Source organism: Heteronotia binoei, chromosome 7 (assembly GCF_032191835.1).
Source record: "Heteronotia binoei isolate CCM8104 ecotype False Entrance Well chromosome 7, APGP_CSIRO_Hbin_v1, whole genome shotgun sequence".
Classification (NCBI taxonomy): domain Eukaryota; kingdom Metazoa; phylum Chordata; class Lepidosauria; order Squamata; family Gekkonidae; genus Heteronotia; species Heteronotia binoei.
The window spans coordinates 56,776,084-56,803,345 of NC_083229.1; the positions used below are offsets into that span (position 1 = coordinate 56,776,084).

At 40.1% G+C, this 27,262-nt stretch overlaps 1 protein-coding gene across 1 annotated transcript in view; it reads right to left on the minus strand.

Moving 5' to 3' along the window:
• Positions 1 to 27,262, minus strand: part of C7H8orf34 (chromosome 7 C8orf34 homolog) — a 184,149-nt gene that overhangs the window by 15,392 nt on the left and 141,495 nt on the right. The window contains exon 11 of the mRNA XM_060243666.1: positions 6,279 to 6,399. Within this exon, the coding sequence (XP_060099649.1) occupies positions 6,279 to 6,399 (121 nt within the window). The remainder of the gene's footprint in view (positions 1 to 6,278; positions 6,400 to 27,262) is intronic.

Here is a 27,262-nt window from a genome sequence, read left to right on the forward strand (position 1 = left end):
ATCATCATCCTCGCCAAAAACGTACAGTTGTAAAAACCCTCATCCACCGTGCATCACGCATCTGTGAACCAAGCCAACTCCAACAGGAACTACACCACCTCAAACAGTCACTGCAGGCCAATGGATACTCCCAACAAGAAATTAGAAGAGCCCTCCATCCCAGGAGACCATCCACACCAAATCCCGAGCCACACACAAATGTAGGTACAGCCTTCCTGCCCTACATAAAATCTGTCACCGACCGCATTGGCAAAATTCTCAAATGCCACAATGTTGACACAGTCTTCAAGCCCACACAACAGATCCGCCACATGCTGTGCTCGGCCAAAGATATGAGAGATCTACTTTCAACCCCTGGAGTCTACAAAATACCCTGCTCCTGTGGTGCAGTCTACATTGGCACTATCCAACGCAGTATCAACACCCGTCTCACCGAACACAAGAGACACTGTCGCTTGTTCAGCCAGAAAAATCAGCTGTAGCTAAACATGCAGTTCAAGAAGACCACGTCATCCACTTTGAAAGAACTGAAGTCCTTTCTACGGTCTCACATTATCATACCCGCCTGAACAGAGAAGCTATTGAGATTTACAAACACGAGCACAATTTTAACAGAAAGGAAGAAGGCATTTTCATCCACCAATCTTGGTACCCAGCTCTGCAAAACACCCTACAGACTATAAATTGTACATAAATTCACTTCTAACTTCCTTTAATGATTTGGCTTTACATCCTCCCAAGCTCGCCGATCGGCATATTCCAGTTCTGGCGTATGCTGATGACGTGCTTATACTATCCAGGACGCAGATTGGTATGCGAAGGGCCCTTCGCCATCTAACCCAGACCAGTCTGCAGGAAAAGTTGGAAATTAATCTAGATAAAACCAAGGTTTTAGTTTTCGCCAAACGTTTCAAGGCTCATTGTTGGTTTCCAAATGGTAAACCCATTGAGCAAGTAAAAATTATTAAATACCTGGGGGTGATTTTTCATTATCAGGGTAAGCGTTTGGCACATAAGAACTATGTTGCACAATCTGCGCAAAGAACAGCTGATGCCATCTACCGTTTTTATACCTCCAAGGGGCCAAATTCTTGCCTGCAGCATTAAGGTTGCATACTGCAAAGACCAGGGTCCAGTTGCTCTATGGCGCTGAAATTGCCCCTTATTTAACCACCAAGCCGTTGGAGATAGTACAAACTAAACTCCTGCGCAAGCTTCTGTTTGTTCCCAGTTGTGTGCCAAACACTGCCATCAGGTTGGAATCTGGCATCCCAAGCATTGAGACTTCTATGTGGTTAAACACCCTTTGTTACTTCTTGAAGGTTCTCTCAAAGCCAGGTGGCCTTCCCCATCTGATTTTTTTCGACTCTTTTGTGGGAACTTGGGAGAAAAGGTGTCTAGATCATTTTAGACTCTGTGATCTCTCCCCTGAGTCCCTAGCAATGATGGAACTGAGGATGCGAAAGAACTTCTGCGCCTGAGGTTGGTGGAGCTTGAACTGAGATCTGCTAGAGCTAGTCTTTCTGCACACATTTTCTTAGGGAAGCAAGCCAAAGTACTGTCCCCAGCCAGGTATCTTTTCAACATCACTATCCCAAAATATCGGATAGCTTTCTCAAAAGCACGACTCAATGCACTTTTCTCTTCGGTGCTTTTGGGACGTTACGCTGGGTACCCATATCTGGAAAGATTGTGCCCCTGCAATTGCAATGAGGTTGAAACAACTCTCCACATCATTTTGCACTGCCCTAATTACAATGACTTGAGGGCAAGATTAATCTCTCCGATTCTTGGGTCCTTGGCGGGCAGGCAGGAGGATGAGCAAATTGCCTTCCTCCTGTCTGACGCTCATTCTGATGTTTCATCTAAGATTGCCCGTTTTTGTTATGCTGCTCAGTTGGAAAGGAGGGAAATTGAGAATGTTAATCTTGGTTATGAGTTTTAACAATATGTGTAATAGTAGGAGTCAGGAATTTTGTGTAAGAGGTGATGGGTTTGTTTTTATGATTTTGTTTTTGTTTGTATTGAGCTGGTCAGATGACCATGAATAAAGAACTACTACTACTACAGTACAGTATCTAGTGACTCTCCCCAAAGTATCTCCCAAGTTTCAAAACGATTGGACCGGGGGTCCCATTCTATGAGCCCCAAAAGAAGGTGCCCCTATCCTTCATTATTTCCTATGGAAGGAAGACATTTAAAAAGGTGTGCGGTTCTTTTAAATGTGATGGCCAGAACTCCCTTGGAGTTCAATTATGCTTGTCACGCACTTGCTCCTGGCTCTGCCCCAATGTCTCCTGGCTCCACCCCCAAAGTCCACAGATATTTCTTGAATTGGACTTGGCAACCCTACTTTTAAGGTATGTTTAAGGTATCAAGAGTTAAACTTTGAAAACATCAATACTTTGGAATTTGTAGAAAACTGTATGATAATGTGGATAATGAGTTCTCTTACAATTAAATTAACCTGTTTTTGCAAATGACTTGGTTTATTGACTTATCTCTAACGAATAAGAGGAAGGCATGTTGGAATACCAATTGGCAATATTTATGCTTCAATGAGACTTCAATGAACTTAATAATTTTGGCCTAAGTTCAATTATCTACAAAAATTGATTGGATCTGCTGATAAGCGAAGCATTTTAATCACTTCACCTCAGCTAATTTAAAGATTTCCATTACAAAATTGCTTACGATTATTTAGCATAGATTATATTTCTTAATTTTGCTTCAACATAAATTTTTCCCAGTTGAAAGGAAAAAAACCCTTTTTATCTCAAAAGAAGTGTTACTAAATATATATCCAACATCATATTTTTTGCACATTATTTTATGACTCTTTTGCCAGTGGACATCTCAACAGAAATTAGTAGAGACAACAGAAAGTTTGCTAACATATATTTTTGTACTATAAATAACCACAAAGGGAATATGCAAAGAAGCAGTTTGCTGGAATTGTAAACCATTGCCAGATATCAGCACCTGATGATCTACAGGAAAAATGATTAGACATACTTAAATTCTACCATAATAAAACTCGCAGTGCATTTGGCTGAAGAATGAAAAGCCCACTGCTTTCTGGCCTCCAAATTGGCTGCCAGGGTAAAATCCCAGTCACATAGCCATTCACCCTGAATGTCTCAATGAGTAATAGAGGACAGCAAGGCAGTAGAGGAGGCAAAATAGAAAATATGTGGACATTTATAACTAACTGAACCACTTTAAAACACAATAATAGTATTGCAATACTCAACTACTGATTATTTATTTAAGGCTTTACTAAAACCTGCTTAAGGCTTTACTAAAACAGTAACATGAGGGGAATAATTATGAGCCAGCTAATCTATGTATGTGCAATTGTGATTGCTCACATTTTTATACTGCTCTTCCTCCAAGAACTTCAGGGAGCTGTGTGTGGTTCTCACCTTATCACATGAAGCAGGGAGAGGATTAGAGAGATGGCCCAGTGCTAACTAGTGAATTTCATAGTGGAGTGAGCCAGGGTCTCCCAAGTCCTTGTCAAGCCACTCTACCACACTGGCTATCAATCCAATGATATTTCAATTCCTGTGCTTTTTTTTTTTTTAAGGAAGCTTCTGTTGAACAATTTTTTTAAAAAAAAATCTTGCTTATGTTAGAAGCAAATCTTTGCAATTTTATAGCAGCACATTCATACTATAAAGTTACTAAAGTGATATAAAATATACTTTATCCACAGAAATCTTGTTGGGTTTTTGAACTCTGATGGTAAGGGTGACATTAAATCCCTCCCAAATGAGTGCAGGGCTGCTGGTTTGGGTGAAGCTCATGAGCAATCCTACTGCTTGCTGTGAACAGCTTCTTGTAAATGTCTGAATGACAGTGATTGTGTGTTGCTCAATTTACAATTTTTCATGTCCACTCTTACCAAGGAACAGATATGTTACAGCTGCTGTCATACTTCTGAATGTAACATTTAGTACCAGGCCAGAATGGTGAAGTTTGTTCACTTTTGAGGTGTTGATGACACCTTAGTAACAACTTGTAAGGAGCCTCTTCCTTGGATCATGCGTCAGGTCCATTTAGTCCACCACTCTATAGGTATGATAGTGACAGGCATCCCAAGGAGAGGCATACTGCTTCTGAATAAGCTTCAAGTGATAAGCTTCATGTTGATATGAGGCAGCAGAACAAAGTTTGAGTCCAGTGGCACCTTTAAGACCAACAAAGTTTTATTCAAGGTATAAGCTTTCATGTGTACACACACTTTTTCAGATACAATAAAATGGAAATTACCGCATGGACTGTAATTTCCATTTCATTGTTTTTGAAGAAGTGTGCATGCACATGAAAGCTTATACCTTGAATAAAACTTTGCTGGTCTTAAAGGTACCACTGGACTCAAACTTTGTTCTGCTGCTTCTGAATAACTTTGGTTATCATAGATCTATCCTTTATGTGTGTGTCTAATTCCTTTTATAAGCTATAAAATGAATATTATAAGTTAACAATGATTAACATAACTGCCCTTCATTATTGTTAAAAGATGCCTTGTTGTTTTCCTTAATTGTTTTCACTCAAAGGTGATACACCTTTTACAAAGTGAATACATCACTCCCCAGGGTGGGAGATTTTTCATTAGAACCAGTCTTATGGCTACCTCTGTCACATTCTCCATCAAGCACTGGAGAACCGTTTAAAATATGAATTGAGCTAGGAAGTGGCAAGTTGTTATTTTGACAGGTGTCTAAATGCTTACTCAAAACACATCTTAACCCACCATCATTCTCAAAAATAATATCCTAGTGATTTCACTGTTTAAATGCCATAGAAAAGCAAGGATGTAAACCAGTGTCCCAGTCATAAGGACATAAGAGAAGCCAGGTTGGATCAGGCAAACGGCCCATCCAGTCCAACATGCTGTGTCACCAAAAAAACCAAGTGCCATCAGGAGGTCCACCAGTGGGGCTAGAAGCCCTTCCACTGTGCACCCCGCCCCCCCCCCCCCCCCAGCACAAGAATACAGAGCATCACTGCCTCAGATAGAGTTCCAACAATAAGCTGTGGTTAATAGCCATTGATGGACCCTCTGCTCCATATGCTTATCCATTCCTTTTTGAAGCTGTCTATGCTTGTAGGCGCCACCACCTCCTGTGGCAGTGAATTCCACATGTTAATCACCCTTTGGGTGAAGAAGTACTTCCTTTTATCAGTTCTAACCTGACTGTTCAGCAATTTCATTGAATGTCCACGAGTCCAACAGGACAAGAAGAACACACACACACAAGATATGGCATTTTATGCTATGAAAAGGGTCCATTCCTCCATTTTACCACTTTATGATACACTATGAGGAAAATGCTTTCATGTTTTGACTGTTGTCTCATAATTCTTTACTGGCATGCTAAACTTGGTGATTAATGGATGATGTTTTGCCAGCGCTCTTTAATGTGTTTCCTGTCTGCTTCTGACTACTTTAAATACATCATATGATATAACAAGTGACCCCTCTCCCCATAAACATAACCTCACCTTTCAAAAGAATATTTTATACCATACTAAGCAGCATATCTCTTTGGACAACTTGAGTTCCCAATATATTTTTTCCTCCAAACTTTCAGAACACTTTTGCCCAACACAAGAAGCTTTTCTGGTGGTGAGTCTAAGGACTGAAGTGTAATTTTAATTGAAGATATAAGGCCAGGGAATTGGGCCCTTGGGATCAGCTTCCTTTTGGAATTTGGTATTCAGAAGAATTCATTAACATAAAACATTATTTGGAGATAATGATGACAGTCCTTGAACATGACACTTTCTGCTGTCTTGCTTCCACAAAAAAAAGTCTTGAACCTTTGTTGGCTTAATTTTGCAACCCTTTCACTGCAACAATTTTGTTTGCATAATCACTGCACAGCCAGATTATTCTAGAGACTTTGGAAACCAAACAAGATGGCTTCATAGCACAATATTTCTTTCAAATTCTGAGTTCTCTGAAGTCATTTGGGAAAATTTATGCAGTGCAGCCTAACGGTAATAACAGTAATTCACCAGCACTGACAAGTTTCTGAGCTATGGAAATAAACGCGTAAAGAAATTGCACAGATACATTTTGATTATGATGCACAGTTAAGGTTCAATATTAGTCTTTAAATGAATACTTCTGTTGATTCAACAATGTACAACAGGAATGACAATTCAGGGCGTGGGAGGGATGGATCAGTTAACTCCTCATTCACCTCTGAATTATTTCTACTTCTCAACTATGTGCAAAGTCAGCTTTTAAATGCCATTGTACTTACCAGCAAGGTGTTTCTCCATGGTCTGCAGTTCTTTTGCAGCCAAAGAATCTTTTAATAGTTTCTGGCTTGGGGTATCTCCACTTCTGGAACTCATAATTTCTACATCCCAAACTGGTTGGTTCTAATGTGATTAAAAATGAGAGAGAATACTAGAATGTTTGTTGTGCTTCAATGTTCATTTCTAAAAATTACATAAAATGTTAAATAGCATGTTCTTTTAATCAGTAACTAAGGCAGTGTGAGGTATTGCTTACCTGTGTTGTGTACTGGAACAAACTGAACACAGTGGGTCAAAACCTGCAATGATTTATGCTTGGTATGATCTTAATGATTTCAGCAAGACTGCACTGAGATTAAGTCAACATCAATTTGGCCAAATATTTATATAATTCATAATCTCTGGGGACAAAACAGCCTTTCCAGAGCAGTGGTATGACTGCAAAAATAGTCCTTTCAGATAAAACAAGCAGTGACAGCATTACTGCATTTGGAAAGGCTATTGGCAAGGAAAAGACTTTCTCTGTCATTTAGCTATCAAACACTGGGGTGTTCAGAATTATATATATGTGTTGGAACCTAACCAATTGACTTTTAAAAGTTCCTTTTTAAACAGAAAAAACCATGAAGTAAACTTGGTAATTTCTTTATATATTTTGTGGCGATAACAAAAAACATATGACCAGATGAGGAAGACTATTCCAGAAAACAATGAGACCATGGATTAATTAAAACATTTCAGCTATCTTTTTTTTAATGTTTTTCCCAAGTCCAAGTCTAAACAAGACACCTGTGGTGCTTCCAAAAATGTCACCCATTTTTCCAGGGGCTTTTTAAATCTATCTTTCCAGCCCAGCTTAACCAGTCTTGAGGTGACTGCTACCATGGCAGCAGCTGTGGGGGCACTAACAGTTCCATGGTGATTGGTGGGAAGTATCCATCTATCATCCTGTCTCATTCCTTCTTGCCCTCATCTCTTCAAGCCATGAATACTGTTTTGGCAGTGTCTGAGATGTTAGAAATCCTGGAAATACTCCAAAAGGAAGAACTGTTATCTCTTCCTACCTGAAGAACTCTTATCTCTTTCTGCCTGCCTGACATCACAGATAGTGAGATTAGGGAAGCTGAAAGAAGAAGAGGAATTCTTTTGTGACATGAATTACAATTTTTGCTGGCAAAGAATTTTTGGTTTGTATTTTGCATTTCATACTGGAGGCAAGCATCACAAGCCACACAATTTGTATTTTGAAACTAGTACATACAAACTTTAATAGCATCATTAACTTTGATGATGAGTTCTTATACTTTCAAATTAACTACATTAAGCATATCCAGAAAAGTCTCACTGAATTCAGAAAGTGTAGTGAGTTAAGATTAAGATGGCAATACGATCCATTGGAGGATAAGCACCATTTAAATTAATGGACTTCAGAGTAAACATGCAAAAGCTCAGTCTGCACAACTACCTTGTTAGTCCAAAGCAGCAAATACAATTCAAATGACAAAACTGTAAATGTATTTTGATTTTTTATAATTTATTACAACAATGAACATAATATGACACACATACTTCCATATTGTTTTAAATACCTTTTATGTAGCCATATACATAAACTGTCATGTTTAGAAAAAACATCTAAACTGTGAAATTCAGTATTAGCACTGGAAAGAAGCACTGGATATATTTAAATATCATGTCAATATTATAAAAGTTGTAGAAGTTTTTATCTGGCATATTTCCTTACTAATGCAAAATTTGGAATGAGAGTGTTCCAACTAACTGACACGTTTCCGAAGCAGAAGTGCTCTTACTTTTAAAAGCTTCACTTTTTTATTCCAACATTTGGCATTCTACCCAGATAAACACATGAAGCTGTCTTATACCAAATCAGATGACCACTCATCCCTCGAGGTCAGTATTGTCCACTCAGACAGACAGCAGCAATCCAGGCTCTGAGAAAGAAGTTCCTTTACACTGCCTTCTACCAGATCCTTCAACTGAAAATAGTGGGGGATCAGACTTGAGACTTTCTATCTGCATGTGAAGTACATATTCTATGACTGAGCCATGGCTCCTCTCAAATAATTAAAGTATGTACGTGGAACAGCTGTAAGTCTAATGCACATTGTAATAGTAATTCCACATATGTGAACAGTTCCACTTAGCAAGCTCTGTGGGACATCAAACAAAGTAATTTATTTATGATGTAAATGAACCTCAGATCCTCAGACTTTTGTATTTCCCCCCTCTTCCTCCTATATATTGATCTACTATTGATGTTCTGATTCATCGCTTCCTGACTATAAAGAATGATTAATCTTTTATTTAGGATCCTGCCACTTGGGGAAAAAAAACACCTGATTCTTTAAGGTGTTGATTTAAGCATCACAACAAATCTTAGATCAAAGACTGTGTAAACATGGACTTTGTAAACATGGTCATGTGCACACTAACCCGATGGCTGGGGAAGTATTATAGGAAAGCAGCAAGATAAGCACGTGGGCACAAAACATTTCTTTTGCAAATGATGCCAGGTGTGAGACGTGACATAAACTGTCCTACAACTACTCCTCCTCTTGCAAAACTGAAGCAAGAAAAGATCCAGCAGAGATAGATGAGTCTTAAGTGTGTGTGGCCTCTAGACTCCAAGGCTGAAATGTGTTCTTATAGCCCTGCAGTTTTGAGAAATTTCAGCTGTAAATGCCATGCACCAGGCAATGTTATTTGCAACTTAATTAACTGCAACTATTCAAGTTTCTGTATTGAGGCATTAACTAAGGTATTTAAAAAAACTGATCAGAGCTGGAATTCAATAGTAGCAGTCACAATGGCTATAAAAAGTCACATAGCCAATGTGACTGCCATGACTGAATTCCAGCTCTGATCAGATGTTTGTTTTGTTTTTAGAAGATGAAGAAGAAGATATTGGATTTATATCCTGCCCTCCACTCCGAAGAGTCTCAGAGCGGCTCACAATCTCCTTTACCTTCCTCCCCCACAACAGACACCCTGTGAGGTGGGTGGGGCTGGAGAGGGCTCACACAGCAGCTGCCCTTTCAAGGACAACCTCTGCCAGAGCTATGGCTGACCCAATGCCATTCCAGCAGGTGCAAGTGGAGGAGTGGGGAATCAAACCCGGTTCTCCCAGATAAGAGTCCGCACACTTAACCACTACACCAAACTGGCTCTCCAGTTTGTTTATGATGTCAGTATTATTAAGGGTTTTGTTGGTGAGAAGAAATAGCTGTTGGTGGTAGGCTTCCCAACCCCCCCCCCCGCCCTGGCGGGGGACCCCCGAATTTGCAGCCTCCTCCCCCGCTTTCCAAAAATCCGGAAGAGGGGGGGGGAGAACATGCGTGTAGGTATCATGTAGTTGTAGAGCTCCTGATCCGTTTGTAAAATGTGTGCCTTTAAGGCTGCGCAGGAAACAGGGAACAGGAAACAGGAAGGGCTTCATTGGAAAGGGTCAGTAATAGTTTCCATGGAGAGCAGCCCCTCCCTTTCTTTTGCTTTCGTTTTCACAGCAAGTAGAGTTCTGCAGGAAGAAGATCCAGTAAGTATTTGTGTGTGAGAGAGAAGGAGGGGGCAGGGGATTCCCTGGTTTGGAGGCCCTCCTCCCCTTTTAGAAAGTGTGGGGGGGAGGGAAATGTCTACTGGGCACTCTATTATTCCGTATGGAGAACGATTCCCATAGGGAATAATAGGGAATTGATCTGTGGGTATTGGGGCTCTGGGGGGGCTATTTTTTGAGGTAGATGCAACAAATTTTTAGTATAGCATCTAGTGCCTCTCCCCAAAATACCCCCCCAAGTTTCAAAACGATTGGACCAGAGGGTCCAATCCTATGAGCCCCAAAAGATGGTGCCCCTATTTTTAATTATTTCCTATGGAAGAAAGGCATTTAAAAAGGTGTGCTGTCCCTTTAAATGTGATGGCCAGAACTCCCTTGGAGTTCAATTATGCTTGTCACACCCTTGTTCCTGGCTCCACCACCAAAGTCTCCTGGCTCCGCCCCCAAAGTCCCCAGATTTTTCTTTAATTGGACTTGGCAACCCTAGTTGGTGGTTTAGCAGGGTGATGTCACAAAATAGTAGTGTGCATAAAGGTACTGGATGCCATTTCTTTTCTTGTGTATTTTTGAAGGTTGTTAGAATTTGGGCATTATTTTCTAGAATAACAGTGTAAACCTCACCCCCCACCCCTGGCAAATTTACATATTACCACAATGGCATTATGTATACCTTCTGACAGCATTTGTACAGTACAGAAGAAGCACACAAAAAAGCAAATGATTAAGCATCTCATGAACCTGTTTCTTGTAGTTTTTTGTAACCTATAAAGCTTCCCTAAGTAAAAAATTGGTAAGAGAGTAGTAGAGGCCGGAGTTGTAAAGGGCCGAAATTCTGTCTACAATTCTAGCTTCAAGGCCTACCAAACCTCAAGTGTAGAGCTCTTTGGCCCCTTTGAGGAATGTACAACAAAAACACAGATTGTGATGCTATAACTCTTCAGCTTTCCTGTGCAGTATTGTGGTTATTTCCCATTGTTATATCTGAGCAGGTGGATTAGGTAGAACACAAGAAAGCAAAAGAAGCTTGGTTATTGAAAGTTTGACTCCACAGTGACATCTGGTGGCTAGAAAAGAGGTTCTTCAGCTTCTATCTGTTGCTTTAACAAGTAAAAGCTATTGAACTGATGCTATTAATGGTAACAAAAACCTAGAACACAATCCATATAGTATTTCTTATTAGGACCAATCTGATTACATCTAACCATGCACATGCACTGTTATGACATAGACTGTCTGTGTTCTTAGTGTTTTGAATTTCACTTTTGGATCAACATGGCTGTAAACAATGTATTTCTACTATTAATGGAGCCAGTTACACTGATGCATGTCAACTCAACTTCCTGCCTAGAAAGACACAGACACTTCTGTTACATGAAACACAACTATAAACATAACATGCAGTTAAGTGTGTGGTAAAATACTAGTCATTCAAAAGGAGATACTGTATGTACATACATAACAAAAAAGAGTTTATAAATGTAAGTTGTAATATTATAACAACATATAAATGTATACATACTCTGGTGTATTACGGCTAAGGAAGGTTTGGAGATGTACACACATGTACTTCAATTAGCCAGTACATGTTCTGAATTTAGACATCAGGTGTACAAATATCAGGTGTCCCCCCAACAAAAAAAAGCCAGTCTTCCTCTAAAAATTCATTAGGGATTTCACATAAAAGCCAGTATAGATACAGAGTTTTCAAATTAATAGAGGAAAATGGTGCACAACCTTTTGAGGGTTCATTTGGAAGTGAACCTCTCACATGAACATGCCAAAGTGTCCACCACTCCACTACTCCCTCAGGCCAACTCCCCCCCCCCCCCCACATGCCTCTCACAGCCATCACCTCTTACTGCCCTCAATAAAACTCCTGGCAGACATCCTGTAAGATACACCAACACTGCAAGAAGGAAGCAACTTAGAGATGCAGCAAAGAAATTTGCAAATAGTACTTACATATCACAGAGAAGCACGGGTATCAAGCTAGTACAGTATCTAACCACAAAGTTCTTATATTGGCAATCTATGGCATCGTTTAGAATTCGTAGTACTAGACCTTTAGGACATCAGATGGTGTGATGTGGAACAGTGATTGTGGTCTCTCTTTAGATTCAGAGCAATGGAATGACACCTATTCCTCTTACCTCTACTTATCTCTGGTTGTTAATGCCAGGTTTCAGACTTTTAAAATAATCAGTCATTGGAATCTTAATCCAGCAAGAGTATCCTATTTTTCTAAATCTACCTCACCTTATTGCTAGAAAAAGTGTGGTCATAGAAGTACCTTTGCTCACTGTTGGTGGGAATGTCCTTCAATTGTCAACTTCTGGAACAACTTCACTATATTTTTCACTGATCTTTTTGAATTTTTGGGACACTCTTTATATTCCTAAAGCACATCAAGATCTGATTATCAGCCTGCTAGTTGCTGCCAAAGCTTCGCTAGCTTCTTTCTGGAAACTGTCTACTGTCCCCTCACTGACCACCCGGTTTGCCAAAGTATGGGATCACTGGGGCCTGCTTACCTTCGAGACCACCTGTCCCATATGCATCCCAGCAGGCACTACATTCAGGTTCTCAAAATCTTTTAGTGATCCCTGGACCAAAAGAAGTCTGGTTGGTTACTACCAGGGCCAGGACTTTGTGGTGGCCTCCATACGTGGAATGCCCTCCAGAAGAAATCAGAGCCCTGCAGGACCTTTTACGGTTCTGCAGGGCCTGCAAGACCAAACTCTTTCAGTTCGCATTTAACACCTGAGGGAGGCAAGTGGTACATTATAATATTGACACCACAGCATTGACAGCCTGATCGGCATCATGAGACCAACATCTGAGTGCCAACATAATAACAGTAATAATGTTAGCAATATGTTGAGTGTGGTGATAAATGGATCTCGGAATGACTAGCTTGTAGTTTTGTAGTTCTATTATATTGTTCTGTTGTTTAGTTTTTAAGTTGTATTGTTGATTTTAAAATGTTGTTAGCTGCCCTGAGCCCATAAAGGAAGGGCAGGATACAAATCTAATGAAATAAAAATAAATAAAAATATATTGTGGCTTGGAGGCTGCTACCTCTTCCCCCACTCCCAGAGACAGTTACAGCAAATGGTCATTTGTATAATCCACCTGATTCTAAAGCTCACTAAACTTGCCAATCTTCCTGTGGAACCTGGTTGGTCTGAGTTTACAGGAAACTGCTAACAACATTCCATATCTCATTCCCCACCCTACCCCCAAAACAGTTGGAACACAGAGGTCACTTGCATAGGCAACATTTTAAACAGTATGCATTTCCTATTGGGAGTCATTGAATGTGCCCTGAGGTAAAATGCACCTCCCAGTTTTTTATTCTAGTGCAATTTATTGTACATTTTTGAATCATTAATAAACTTTTGAAAAGTTAAAAAAATGCAAAATATAATATAAACGTATTCAGTTAATAACAGAAGGGGAAAAAAGCTAGTACAATATAATCAGAAATGTTTCTAATGCTTCTTCACTTTGTGGTTCTTGAAATCATCACACATAAATGTGAGTATCATAGTGGTACATGCATGGCCCTCATATTTATTTTTCTTAATGAAAGTTACATTTTTGTTCATTTGCATTTCAATCCCATGCTGTCCCTTATAATAACAGCCTTAGGTTTCTCCAAAATCTCTGACACAACCTTCCAACAACTGTCAAATAGAACTATGTACCTCTCTTTCACACTAACAGAATTACAAGTTGAAAATGTACTTCAATATGTCCAACTGTCATCTATGAAAGATGTATTTTACATTTAAAAACCACTTTTCATTTTATTTATCAGTATATTTTGATTGTAAGATTCTCCAGAATAATTTTTTCTACAAAACTCTGAAATATATAAATAATAAACATTCCACCTCCTAAAAGGTTCATCAGTATGAAAACACATACATTAATATATTCATTAGATTAGATTATTACAATTCACTCTATTTGGGGCTGTTTGGGAACTTCAATTAGTGCAGAATGCTGCAACCAGGCTGTTGACTGGAGTTGGTTGTAGGAATCATCTTGTCCTATCTGCACTGACTTCCAATCTTTTTCCAGAGCACAATTCAAGGTGCTTTTGTTGACCTTTAAAGTCCTTTATGGTTTGGGACCAATGTACCTGAAAGTCCACCTACCCTTTTATGAACCCACCCACTCTTTTATGGACCCACTGTGATCCTTTTTCAACATGCTGCTCCAGGTTCTTTCATCTTCTGAGATTAGGTGGACCCAGGAGAGGGCCTTTTCTGTCACTGCACCAGAAACTCTCCAACTATCTCCTCAGGAAGACTCATCTTATCTCCTTCGTCCTATCTCCAGAGGACGAAGACTTGTTTTGTTTTGCATTCCCTCAGTATTCCCTCCTTCCTGCTCTGTTTTTAAAATGGTTGTATATGTTACTTTAGTGTAAAACTGTTACAGTTTTAATTGGAAAATTGGGTTAAAAGAAATATAATGAATTCTAATGGGGATAAATGTAAAGTTCTGCATTTAGGTAGGAAAAATCAAATGCATAATTATAGGCTGGGGGAGACTTGTCTTGGCAGTAGTATGTGTAAAAAGAATTTATGGTCTTACAGGACCATACGCTGAACATGAGTCAGCAGTGTGATGTGATAAATGGCAAATGTGATTTTGGGCTGTATCACCAGAAGCATACTGTCCAGATCACATGATCTGATGGTATCACTTCACTTTGCTCTGGTTAAGACAGATCTTACCTAGAGTATTGTGTTCAGTTTTGGGCACCGCAATTTAAGAAGGATGCAAACAAGTTTGAACATGTCCAGAGGAAGGCCACAAAGATGGTGAGGGGTCTGGAAACCAAGTCCTACAAGGAAAGATTGAAGGAGCAGGGTATGTTTAGCCTGGAAAAGAGACAACGGAGAGGTGATATGAAAACCATCTTTGAATACTTGAAGGGCTGGCTACATGATGTGGAGTTGTTTTCTGTTGCCCCAGAAGGTTGGATCAGAACCAACAGTTGAAATTAAATCAGAAAGAGTTTTCAACTAAACATTAGGAAGAACTTCCTGACAGAGCAGTTCCTCAGAGGAACAGGCTTCTTCAGGAGGTGGTGGGCTGTCCTTCTGTGAAGATTTTTAAACAGAGGCTAGATGGTCATCTGACAGCAATGCCGATTCTATGAACTTAGGCAAATCATGAGAAGGATGGCAGGAAGGGTAGCATCAGTGCTTAGTTCTCATGAAGAAGATAGAAGATATTGGATTTATATCCCGCCCTCCACTCCGAAGAGTCTCAGAGCGGCTCACAATCTTCTTTACCTTCCTCCCCCACAACAGACACCCTGTGAGGTGGGTGGGGCTGGAGAGGGCTCTCACAGCAGCTGCCCTTTCAAGGGCAACCTCTGCCAGAGCTATGGCTGACCCAAGGCCATTCCAGCAGGTGCAAGTGGAGGAGTGGGGAATCAAACCCGGTTCTCCCAGATAAGAGTCCGCACACTTAGCCACTACACCAAACTAGCTCCCCCTTTCTTACACACCCAGAGAAATGCTGTTTGCTACTTTGGGGTCAGTCAGCAATTTTTCTCCAGGCCAGTTTTGACAGGGATCCTGGATATTTTTTTTTTTTGCCATCTTCTAGATGTAGAGCAGGTGTTACTGGGTGTGGGGAAGGAGGCATTTGTTAATTTCCTGCATTGTGTGGGTGCAGAACTAGATGACCCTGGAATCCCTTCCAACACTATGATTCTATTATTCAAATTATGTGTATTTGTTGGTTTAAATAGTTTTTAAGATGTGATTTTATTATCCATGTTTTTAATCTGTTATCTTCCTTGGTGGCCCTTCTGAGGCAGGCAGGTATAAATTTTGTAAATAACATAAATAAATTGGCTGCTCATGTTTAGCAAATAATTTTACACTTTTCATACAAAGGGAATTATTAAAATATTTGCTATGCTACTTTTGGAATTGGCTTGTAATCAGTCTTGCCCAATTTTCAACTGAGGTAAGGCCTCAGCTATCATGACAATGGAAAACTATTAAAACTATATTTTAAAGATGTATTTGCCAGCAGCAGAGGTCAGCTATATGCCAGTATGTAAATTCTTTCCCCATGTCTTCATAATTTCTTCAAATATATTGTACTTATTTTTGTCTATACTCAGATTACTACAGACAAATTCTTTATGAAAAGAATGTTTTACAAAGAAATTTTCCAAATTCAATCACTACTTTAATGAGTTTTTAAATATATTTTTGGAAAACACCATAATCTGGTTGGAAAGGGAGATGCTTGCCTTAATGTCAATAGATTAAAAAGGGAAATAACCATATCTAATTTAAGCAATACATTCGGTCAGACGCTAGTCATTTATTTTACTCTTTCAGTTAGAGAAAAAAGAATAGAAGACATTAAGGGTGCTATCTGATATTGAGGCCAAAATGTTCCTTAAGGATAAATGGATCCTGTTGTAAATCTGTCCTTAATCAATAGATAGCGACTTAGTTTCAAGAATTTATGTTGCAACTCATGCTAGCTATAGCTGCCCTTGATCCTTCAAGATCTTACAGGAACTCCTTAGGTCCAATTACTTGGATGTCTGAGTGTAAACATATTTCTCCAGTTCCCCCCACAGTTGTGTCTACTGGATCAGAGTTCAGTCACCCTAGTACAGCTATATTGGAAAAGCAAGTTTCACCTCAGGAAAGGTTAAGTGAAGCTTCTGTAGTTGCCATTTGGCCACATTCCAGGTGAACTCTGATTATTGGGCTAATTGCTCTTTTAAACTGCCCTAGTTTCCCCCAGTTTTTCATTCATTTCATTCAGACACTCTTCCTTTTGTCTGTAGCAAGGCCCCATTCATCCTTCAGCTGAAGCTGGAGGAATTATTCTGCTTACTTCATTCTTTAATGCCTAACTTTGTTGTTTTCTGGAAAGTGATGAACAGGTTTCCTGTCTCATTACTAACCTTGGTACCTCCACGCCTACTACCTCTCTGTATATCATACCTAATCCAATCAAGCCTGCTATTATCATTCACCTGCTGTTGCCATTTGGCATCTGAAATCTCCTTTATAGATTATATCTCTGGTACCCTGTGTTACATTTTATGGCATGCATGGCCTGGCCCAATAAAGTGACATTTATATTACATACAGCTCTCATAACAAATGAGTTTGATACCAGGGTGAGCAAAAAAAATAAAAATAAAATACGGAATTACACGGATTTGGAAATACACGGGGCCAAAAAGATATGGAATACCGTGTACTCGGAATAGCCGTGTATATGGTAGATGTGTGGCTATTTCTGAATATACGGCCCCATTATACCCTATGGCCATTGAAATCAATGGCAAAATAGGGTATACTGGAGGGGAGGGGGTTTGAGGGAGACCCCCAAATTTGCAGGGGACCTTCAAGGGACTCTCCCCTACAAACCCTCAAAGTCTCAAAAAGATTGGGCCAGGGGGTCCCATTCCATGGGCACCCAAAAAGGCTGCCCCTATCCCACCATTGTACCCTATGGGCCATTGAAATCAATGGCAACATAGGGCATAATTAGAGGCTACTGGGGGGGCAGGGGGGTTGAGGGAGAACCCCAAAAAGTGCAGGTAACCCGCAGGGAACTCTCCCCTATAAAACCCCCAAGTCCCAAAAAGATTGGGCCAGGAGGTCCCTGTCTTTGGGCTCCCCAAAAGGCCCATTGCCACCAATGATGGTGAAAGCCCAATTAGCCACTTCCTCCACTATAATTGCTGTGGGGAAAGTGGCTCTGGCCAGAGGGGGATTGAGGGAGAGGCCCCAAAACTGCAGGGAAGCTTCAGGGGACTCCCCAGCATGAAACCCCCCTGGCCCAAAAAGACTGCACCCATCAGTGGGCACCCCAAAAGGAACACTGCTCCCAATGGTGAGAAAAACCAATTAGAGCCACTTCCTCACTGTAATTGTTGCGGGAAAAGTGGCTCTGGGGAGCAGGAGATTTTGAGGAGAGCCCCCCCCCCCAAACTGCTGTGCAGCTTCAGGGCACTGTCCCACACAAAACCCACAAGGCCAAAAAAAATTGAACTAGGGGGTCCAATTCCTGGGGCACCCAAAGCCAAACCTAACTTCACACCAGATAATCTCTATAGGACCTAAATGCACTACATCCCTCTATCTACTCTATGAACCCTGCAGGCCTGGAACCAATATAAACCCAGTTGCCAATGTCACTGCCACACAAAACACAATCTGCTCAAGGTCTGCTCTGCAGACCTGGCTACAGCAAACCCAGATGCCAGCTCTCCAGCTCTGCCCCAAACAACACAGGGAAAGTTGGCCAAGCACAACAAGCCTGCTGGTTCTGGGTCTCTCACCCAGGTGCCAGCTTCCCTGCCACAGAACACACAATCTACAGATGCCAGCTCTCCAGCCCTGCCCCAAACAACATGGGGAGAGCTGGCCAAGCACAACAAGCCTGCTGGTTCTGGGGCTCTCACCCAGGTGCCAGCTTCCCCCCCCCCCAAAAAAAAACAGAACCAGGAAAAGGGACAACAGGAGAAGGCCAAGAAACTCAACTGTTAAAAAGCGGCCTTTTAAACAATGAAAATTAGGCCAAACAGCGCCCCTCCAAGAACCAGAACCAGAAGAGAAAAGAAACAACAGCAGCACAACACAGCAGCAACAAATCAAACATAGAATCCTTTTAAAACAGTAAACAACTTAACTTTTAACAATACAGGAACTTTACCAACCCCCCCCCCAAAAAAAAAAACCTTCACTCTAACCCCAAGAAATCCAAGCCACCCAAATCAAGAAAAGTAAAAGGACACTGCACTTTTAAAAGTCCTCTCACTAAAGTAAGATACGGGCAAATTGGCAAACCCCCCACCCCCAGCAGAACCCCCTAACCCCAAATAAGCTACCCAGTACTCACCCACCCAGATCTGGATAAGTAAAGGGACTCTGAGTCCTAAAAGGCCTTTTACTAACTAAAATAAAAACAAGAACCCCAAGACTGTCTTACCTTAGATGTCTTCTCGTGAATAAGACCTCTTCTCAAGACAGGTCAGGAAAGACTGAGAGAGAGCAGCAGCAGCTGAGGCCAAGGGCCAGCGCAGCACAATTTCTCTCACACACCAATACAAAACACAACAGCAATGGAATGGAGTCTAGCCAGGCAGACTCTGACCCTACACAGAGCAGTTTCAAAAAATAGCACTGCTCTGTGATTGGCCAGAGAACACTGTTTACTTGGATACCCAAGTAAACAAAGGAACAACAATGTAGCTGATGGCTGGGGGATTAGCCCAGCCATCAGCTACACAAAAGCCCTTCAAAGCATGCATCTGCAATGCATTTTGCAAATGCATGCTTTGGATTGGCTGCTGGGGTTCCTATCCCCCTCCCACTCCCTCCCTGATCCCAGGGAGACTATGGGAGAGGTGGGAAAAGGCTTCCAAAGGCGGGAAAGGAAGCAAGCAGCTCCCCTGAGGCTGCAGAAGCTCCTTTCCTGCCTTTTCCATTGACTTACGTATACTTCAGAATATCTATACGGAAGAGAAAAGAAACAACAGCAGCACAACACAGCAGCAACAAATCAAACACAGAATCCTTTTAAAACAGTAAACAACTTAACTTTTAACAATACAGGAACTTTACCAAAAAAAACCCTTCACTCTAACCCCAAGAAATCCAAGCCACCCAAATCAAGAAAAGTAAAAGGACACTGCACTTTTAAAAGTCCTCTCACTAAAGTAAGATACGGGCAAATTGGCAACCCCCACCCCACCCCAGGCGCCCACACCCAGCAGAACCCCCTAACCCCAAATAAGCTACCCAGTACAGCTCCCATTCAATGGCCTGAAAATGGAATCGGAAGTATACGGTGCCGAATGCACACCCCTATTTGACACCTCTGCTCTACACAGCACCCTTCTGCCCATTTGCTCTTGATCAAGCAGTAGCTGCATGCAAAAAATCCTGCTCATATACTACAAGAGGGCATAAATGTATTTGCAATAAATACAATGTTTCTCACACAAGAAAATTTTGTTCAGATATTTCAGGAATTCTTTAACCTAGGGAATGTCTTGCATCGACATTACCAAAAACATATCTGTTTTCCAATGTACTATACAGGAAGTTCAATTATTGTCAGACTGAATATAAAAACTAAAAAAGCAACTAAAACTACAATCCTAAGAACACTGCTGGAAATACTCTCATTTGAATAAAATAGTTAGTGTTCTTCCCTAAATGGAGTTTACAGTGAACAAACAAACAGTGAGAAAGGAAGACCTGTTCTGCAGTCAAGCCTTCTATTTGTTCCTATTCTATTTGTGGCCTTTCATTGTAGATAAATGGGATATGAACAAAACAAATAGAAACCTGAAAATTAGCAGGTATAAAAACCTCCCTATCAAATATTACAAGTAAATAATTGATTGAAATCTGTGCTGTACAAATTTCTGGTAAAACTTTGTCCCAGCTATATGAAATAACTTCATATAAAACAAATCTGTTCATGGTTTTCATGGGTGAGCAGTTTTACCATTTATATCTGATCATGCTCAAATGGAAACGTATCTCATTCTTTCAACTTTTCCTGAAATCTGTCTCTCATTAATCCTTTCTTCATTACCAAATATGGTCGATTGCTCTTCCAGCAACTAATGTTTATGCAGTATTCTGCATGCAGAGTTTTTCCCACCACATTAATGTTTTTCTATTAGATTTTTCCAACTGTTCAGTCTTTTTGCCTCCATAATCAATTCAGGCACATGGTGTGAGCTAGTCAACTTTATAAATGTAATCTAAAAATAATAATCCTCCTCAGAGTCTTGTTGCAGTATTAGCAGCTATTTTTTAATCCCTGTGTCCAACATTAGGGTCTGTTCTACTTGAAATGCCATGTAATTGAAATTACAAGCTTTCTCCTTGGTATGGCAGCATGCCAGTAGTTTTTTATGCCAAAAGCATGCTGAACTAGTCCTCACCCAACCATGATTTAGGCTGTTGCCAAGATGAGAAAAACTAAAAGTGGAATACTGCATACAGATACTTAAAAGTGGAATACTGCATACAGAAACAGCCCCTCTACATAAGGGCAGGGGATTTTTAAAAAAATGTATCACAGGTGCAAAAACAGTAAAAACATTTTTATAGATAAATGCTATATTATAGAGACAATTCTACACAGGTCTCCTCAGAACTAAGCCACATTTTATTCAGTGGGGCTCACTCACATGACGTTTTATTAGTGCCACAGCCACAGTTTGATAGACCCATAGAACATATGTTTGAATTCATATTCTCTTTCTAAATCCATCTTTCTGTGAATGCTGTGGCCCAAATCTCAAACCTTATCTTCATTTAAAATTAAAACTAAATAAATGCAATTTCACTTTCTCTCATTCATCTTCTGCTTGTATCTCTTTCCATTCTGTTGTCTCTTCAAGGCACAGGCTAGGCTGCTTTGCTAATGTTTCTGTCAAGTGCCTCACTGTGCTAAATAAATAAAGGGGGGAAAAAATGATGCAGTGAGAGAATAAAACCGTTTTTCAGGGGATAAAGTAAAATGTCCCACTACATATGCAGATCTCTTGCATTCACCCATTAAATTAATGGATTAATTAATCAATTATACTAATATATTTTGTTCATTTCACATATTAATGAAAGGATGTATAAAGGAGGAATTAACGTATACTTCACAACGTACAAGGAAAAAAAATTATTTTAGTAAATAATAGTGTTTGGAGATAGCTTTTATTTTATTTTTTTCTTTTAATACTGAAAATCTGAAACATACACATTTTCCCTTCACTAATATTCACTTACAAAGAGTAGGTAAAGTTCAGCTGATTTTCAGGAACAAGATAAAATACAGGAAATATATATGTTTGTTAAGCACACAGAAGCTATTTAGGGATGACTTTAACAGGAGATGACTTTCACTCCTTGAATTATAACACCAAAATCTACTGCAGGCCAGAAAACTGCTGCAGCAATTCTATAATCTGGGTCACAGCTTCTGAGATGAAACTGATGAAAAGTATTCCTGGCTACAGCCTCAACGTGACATTCCATGCCTAGCAATAAAACCATAGAATTTTGTGTAAACAGAAGCAGCTGAAATTTGTGAGTGATTTGTGGATCCTTTCTCTCACTTCCATTCCTGTAAAAGAAGTCACTCTAGACAGATATTTCCCCTTTCCAGTACAATTTCCATTACAGGTGGCTTCCCTCCACGTACAGTAAGACTCTTCATAAGATCAAAGTCTACAGCAGGGGTGTCAAACATCCAGCCCGCAGGCCAGAACCAACCCACCCAGGGCTTTAATTAGGCCCCCAGGGCTCGTTTCTCCCTCCTCCCATCCTCACCATTTGAAGTTCCGAGGCCGACAAAGTTCCCTTCTCTTTCAGTTCCCTGCCTTTTCTGCCGTGTCTTTGCAGGCTAAAGCACAGAAAAACGTGGAATGGACTCTCCATCAAAGCTACAGGAAGAACATGGAATGGATTTTCCATTAATGTTTCTGTGCCAAGATAGATAGGGCCCAGCGACCTTGATGGAAGATCCATTCCACATTTTCCTTGCAACTTTGCCTGTGCTGTAATGTGTTTCAACGAAGTGGAGATCAGTTTCCTTTCAGTGTTTCTGTAGAGACAGCTCAGGCTTCCTGGAGTTACGTCCTTGCAAATAAAGGGTTGATGCTTTAAGCCAGCTTGTCCCTGCTCAATGGACCTGACCTAGTGAGTACTTTAACCTGGGAACCCACAGGGACATATTACACTGGAGAACCATTGCCAATTTCAGTAGACTGGGTGGGGGGAGGAGAGAAGCAGCACCATAGAATTGGTTTTAAAAATTGAAAATGTAAATTATGGTTTTATATGTTTTATTGGTTTAATTGTATTGACATGATGTTGTGAGCCACCCTGAGTCTGCTTGCGGAGAGGGCGGAATATAAGTCGAACATAATAAATAAATAAATAATAAATAAGCTTCATTGTTTTTCCGGTTTCGGAGCATTTTATATTTTGAGTTTCTGCTGTGATACTTGTGCTTTTTCTTGAAATTTTATTTTTAAAATTGCATTGTCAAATCCCATTATTCCCCTACCTTTCCATTTTAAACAAAATATTGCAAGAGTTTTAAGCATGTTTGTATTTTAAAATAACGTCTTTAATTGTGTTTGTGTTCTTTATAAAGTTTATATCCCTGCTACCTTATATTACATTTTATGGCACACATGGCCCTATCCCACAAAGTCCTATTTATGTCAGATCCAGCCCTCCTAACAAATGACTTTGACACTCCTGGTCTACAAGGAACTACAAGGTGATGGCACCTCAAATATGATCTCTGCATAGATGTATAGAATAGTCTTATAGGGAGAGGGACAGAAATTTAGAGAGGAGGTCTTGATCAATCACACATTCCTTTTTGGATCTCTCTTTGAGAAGTCATTCAACAGTAGTGCCATGAACACCTGCCATAGATTTGTTCACAAGCCCTCATAATTAACAGCCGGTATCACAGAGGACTCCATTGCCTGGGTATACTGTACATTTAGCAAGTGGTAAGTTATTCATTTTCATTAAACCATGCCCCAAATAGCATTTCTTAGAAATCAAATTTTGCTTTTTTAATCTTCAATGTAAAATGATATTTACTGAAGTAGAGCGGATTATGGCTAATGTTAATAAAAACTTAGGTTTTTCTCTGACGTTGACAACTGTGAAGAAATTATGCTGTCATAAAAACCCCTTATAAGAAATGAACACTGGTATATTTGTATGATTTAGTTTCTGTAAATCAAGGGGGGGCGCCACTAAATATTGCTTTCTTGGTTGTAATAAAACACGTTACCAAAAAATACGATTTTTTTTTTTGCAGAGATCATGCCACAATGTACTCTTACTCTCTCAAACCTATGCAAAGTTACACTTTTCAAAGTTCACTGATGTCAATGTGCTTAAAACGATGTAACTTCAGAAGACTGCTCTGTCACTGTTAGTATGACAACAAAAACAATTATTTGAGTCCATACCAATATTATAATTTTGAGGATACACTTTACAGTTAAAGCATTTGGAAGTGGCATTATGGAGACTAATGGAGACCTTTTAATGACTTAACACCACTCCCTTCCCAAAGTAAAATAGAGAATTATTTTTGCATGGCAGCTTCCTTTTTATCTGTAACAAACAGATATAGTTGTTTTGACAATGATGTGCCAGTCCCTTCTGATTATACGATTGTGGAAGAACTAGCTCTTTCTTCTCCATAGAGACCAAGGCTTAGAAGGGATTTTAATTTGCCTAGTGAGTGTCTTCCTTGTGAGGATCAAAGACTTTTTGATTATAATATGCTTGAGACACCTGACATAGTAATAGTTGCTTGAGACACTTGAAAAACAAATCTATACCAAATCTATACCAAATTTAATGACTTGAGAGATCAACTAAAAAAATTTCTTGTTTTTATTCTAAACTTTTAAGGAAGGGTGATGCTCTGATGATAAATATTCACACTAAGGAGTAAAATGAGGGGGGGGGGGGAGAGGTTTATTGCCGACATTAATATATACCACCAGGCAAAAATCTTCCTCTGATTTCACAAAATCTAAATCAAAAAGGTCTTTTGTGCTAATTCTGTGGATTTAGGGCATCTCTCTTTGAACAAAAATAAAACTGTTTTAAACATACTCCCTTTATTGTGGTACACTTATCTCCTGGAACAACAAATGGGAAGCAAAGCAGCATTTAGCTGTTCTTTTGAACCAGGATGTAAGTTTAATTGATTTGCAATATGTGGAACAGTTCCCAAGTTTGACTCATGAGAACTGTATGGCCCTTTATTTGTATTCTTCAAGACTGCCATCTTTAATATACTCTAAAGTATCACATCCCAAATAATTGTGGTGTGCCTCAGGGGGCGGTTCTATCCTCAATGTTGTTTAACATCTACATGTGACCCCTTGCACAGATTATCCAGAGGTATGGGCTGGGTTGCCATCAGTATGCTGATGACGGTCGACCTGACGATGTCCCAGAAAGCCTAGATCAGGCTTTGAAAGCCGTGGCTGGTTGGCTTAAGCTGAGCCGACTGAAGTTGAACCCGACAAAGACAGAGGTCCTTTGCCTGAGTCATGGTGGCCTGGGCAGGGAAATCCCCCTGCCAACTTTTGACGAGGCACCATTGACAATAGGCTATTGGAGGCCTCCCTGACAATGGAGGCCCAGATAGCAGCATCTGCGAAATCTGCCTTCTTTCACCTTAGGCGGGCGAAACAGTTGATTCCTTTCCTTGACCATGGTGACCTGGCAACTGTGGCAACCTGGCAACAGTCACCTCAAGACTGGACTACTGTAATGCCCTCTACTTGGGGCTGCCTTTGTCACGAACCTGAAAACTTCAGCTAGTGCAGAACACAGCTGCTAGGCTGCTATTGGGGCGGCCCAAGTGGGAGCACATACAGTCAGCGCTGCAGGAACTGCACTGGCTACCAATAGTGTACCGGAGTCGTTACAAAGTGCTGGTTATTACCTTTAAAGCCCTATATGGCCGAGGACCCGTTTACCTGAGGGACCGTCTGTCCCCACATGTTCCCCATAGAGTGCTGAGATCTGGATCCCAAAATCTCTTAGTGATCCCCGGGCTGAAGGAGGTGAGACTGTCGACCACCAGGGATCGGGCCTTTTCAGTAGCAGCCCCCTCCTGGTGGAACCAATTGCCGGAAGAGGTTAGGGCCTTGAGGGATATCGTTCAGTTCCACAAGGCCTATAAGACCGTCCTCTTCCGGCAAGCCTTTAGTTGACTGTAGGAGAATCCTGGAAGAATCCTGGAATAACTGTCATCTTGAGAATGAGTAACATCTAATCTAGCACCAACTGTATACTGTTTTTAATTTATATTGTTTAATGATTTTATTGATTTTATGATTGCAATCATTGTTCTATGATCTTATGTAAGCCACCCTGAGCCCACCTTGGCAGGGAGGGCGGGGTATAAATCAAATTAAACAAATATAAACATACACTATACACCCTGTTAGACCTTTTGATACACAAAGGCTAGTCCCTCGACTTCCTAATAATTCTTCTCTATCTGGGCGAAGATTGGAAGGAAAAAAGTTTAGGGAACAGCCTATGCTCATTAAGCTCATTTCACCTTCTCAGTGAATTACTGATCCTTCCTCATTCTCTACTAATCATGAGATAAAGGCCCCAAAAGATGAGACCACTAAGGCAGCTATGAGATTTCACTTCAAACCAATGGAAACAAATCTAATTGAATTATTTTGGAGAGCAAACCCACCTAATTAACAGATTGAAAACTCTTCAGAGAACCATGGGAAGAATATCTTTTTCTAGAGTAGAAATTAACAGCTGAATTAGCCCAATATCCTAATAGTCAGCCAACAGTAGTGCTGGAGGCTCCTTACTAAGTCACTGACAAATCAGAGATTTCTAGTTCCTCTTGATGAAATGCAAACTTGCCAGGCTACTACAAATGTTTCACCTGCTATTTCTGAAAGTTTCCTTCTCTAGGATAGCATTTTTGGGAATGCTAGCATGGACCACCTTCTGTTTTACTTGGAAAGCCGTGGGCTGTGTTCACATGAAAACTGAAGCATCTGGTTTTTGTTTTTTTTAGAGAGCACAATGGATCAATGAGGAGATACTACAGTGGATATGGGGAGATATTATCACTTTTATTAGAAGATAATAGCAGACCTAGCACTCTTTTAACTGCAAAATTTTATGTGTATGTGATAGATCTGTGATAGATTTTTGCAGCTGTCTAGCTTTTTCTATCTGGTTAAAACTGATGTTAAGAAGTATTATGAGGTACCTACAGAAATTAAATTAGAAACTGTTTAACTCTAGCTATACCTAAAGTAAATTCTTACACCTAAATATTGATACCTAATTGCCGTATTTATTTTGAAAGATATAATGAACCAATTTTGTAATTGACTCAGTAGAATTTAAACATTATTTATACTCTAGCCTAATACTCAGGGTAGTATATATTAGGCAATATATTTTTCAGTTGTGTGCCAAATTTACTATCTCAATAAGTTAATCTAAATAAACTGGAAGTTTGCTCATAAGAAGATATTGTTTCTTTAATGTTGTTTATTGCATCATTCTTCCATTCAATTTAAAGCAGCATACGTGTCAGGATGGTCCTGACATGCTGTCTCTGTAATATGTCATGTTATATTTATTATGCAACATGCTGTTCTATAGGCATCCTGATTTATGGTATCTCCTGATTATGCTTTAGAACTCTGAGTTCTCACTGTGATTTAAAGCCTCGTAACAGACATAACTATGTAAACACTAACAAATGTGCAGGTGGACTAGGGAGGAAACTGAAATGAGACTGAACTGGAACTTATCACGTTGCTTGGTAACCCATAAGGAG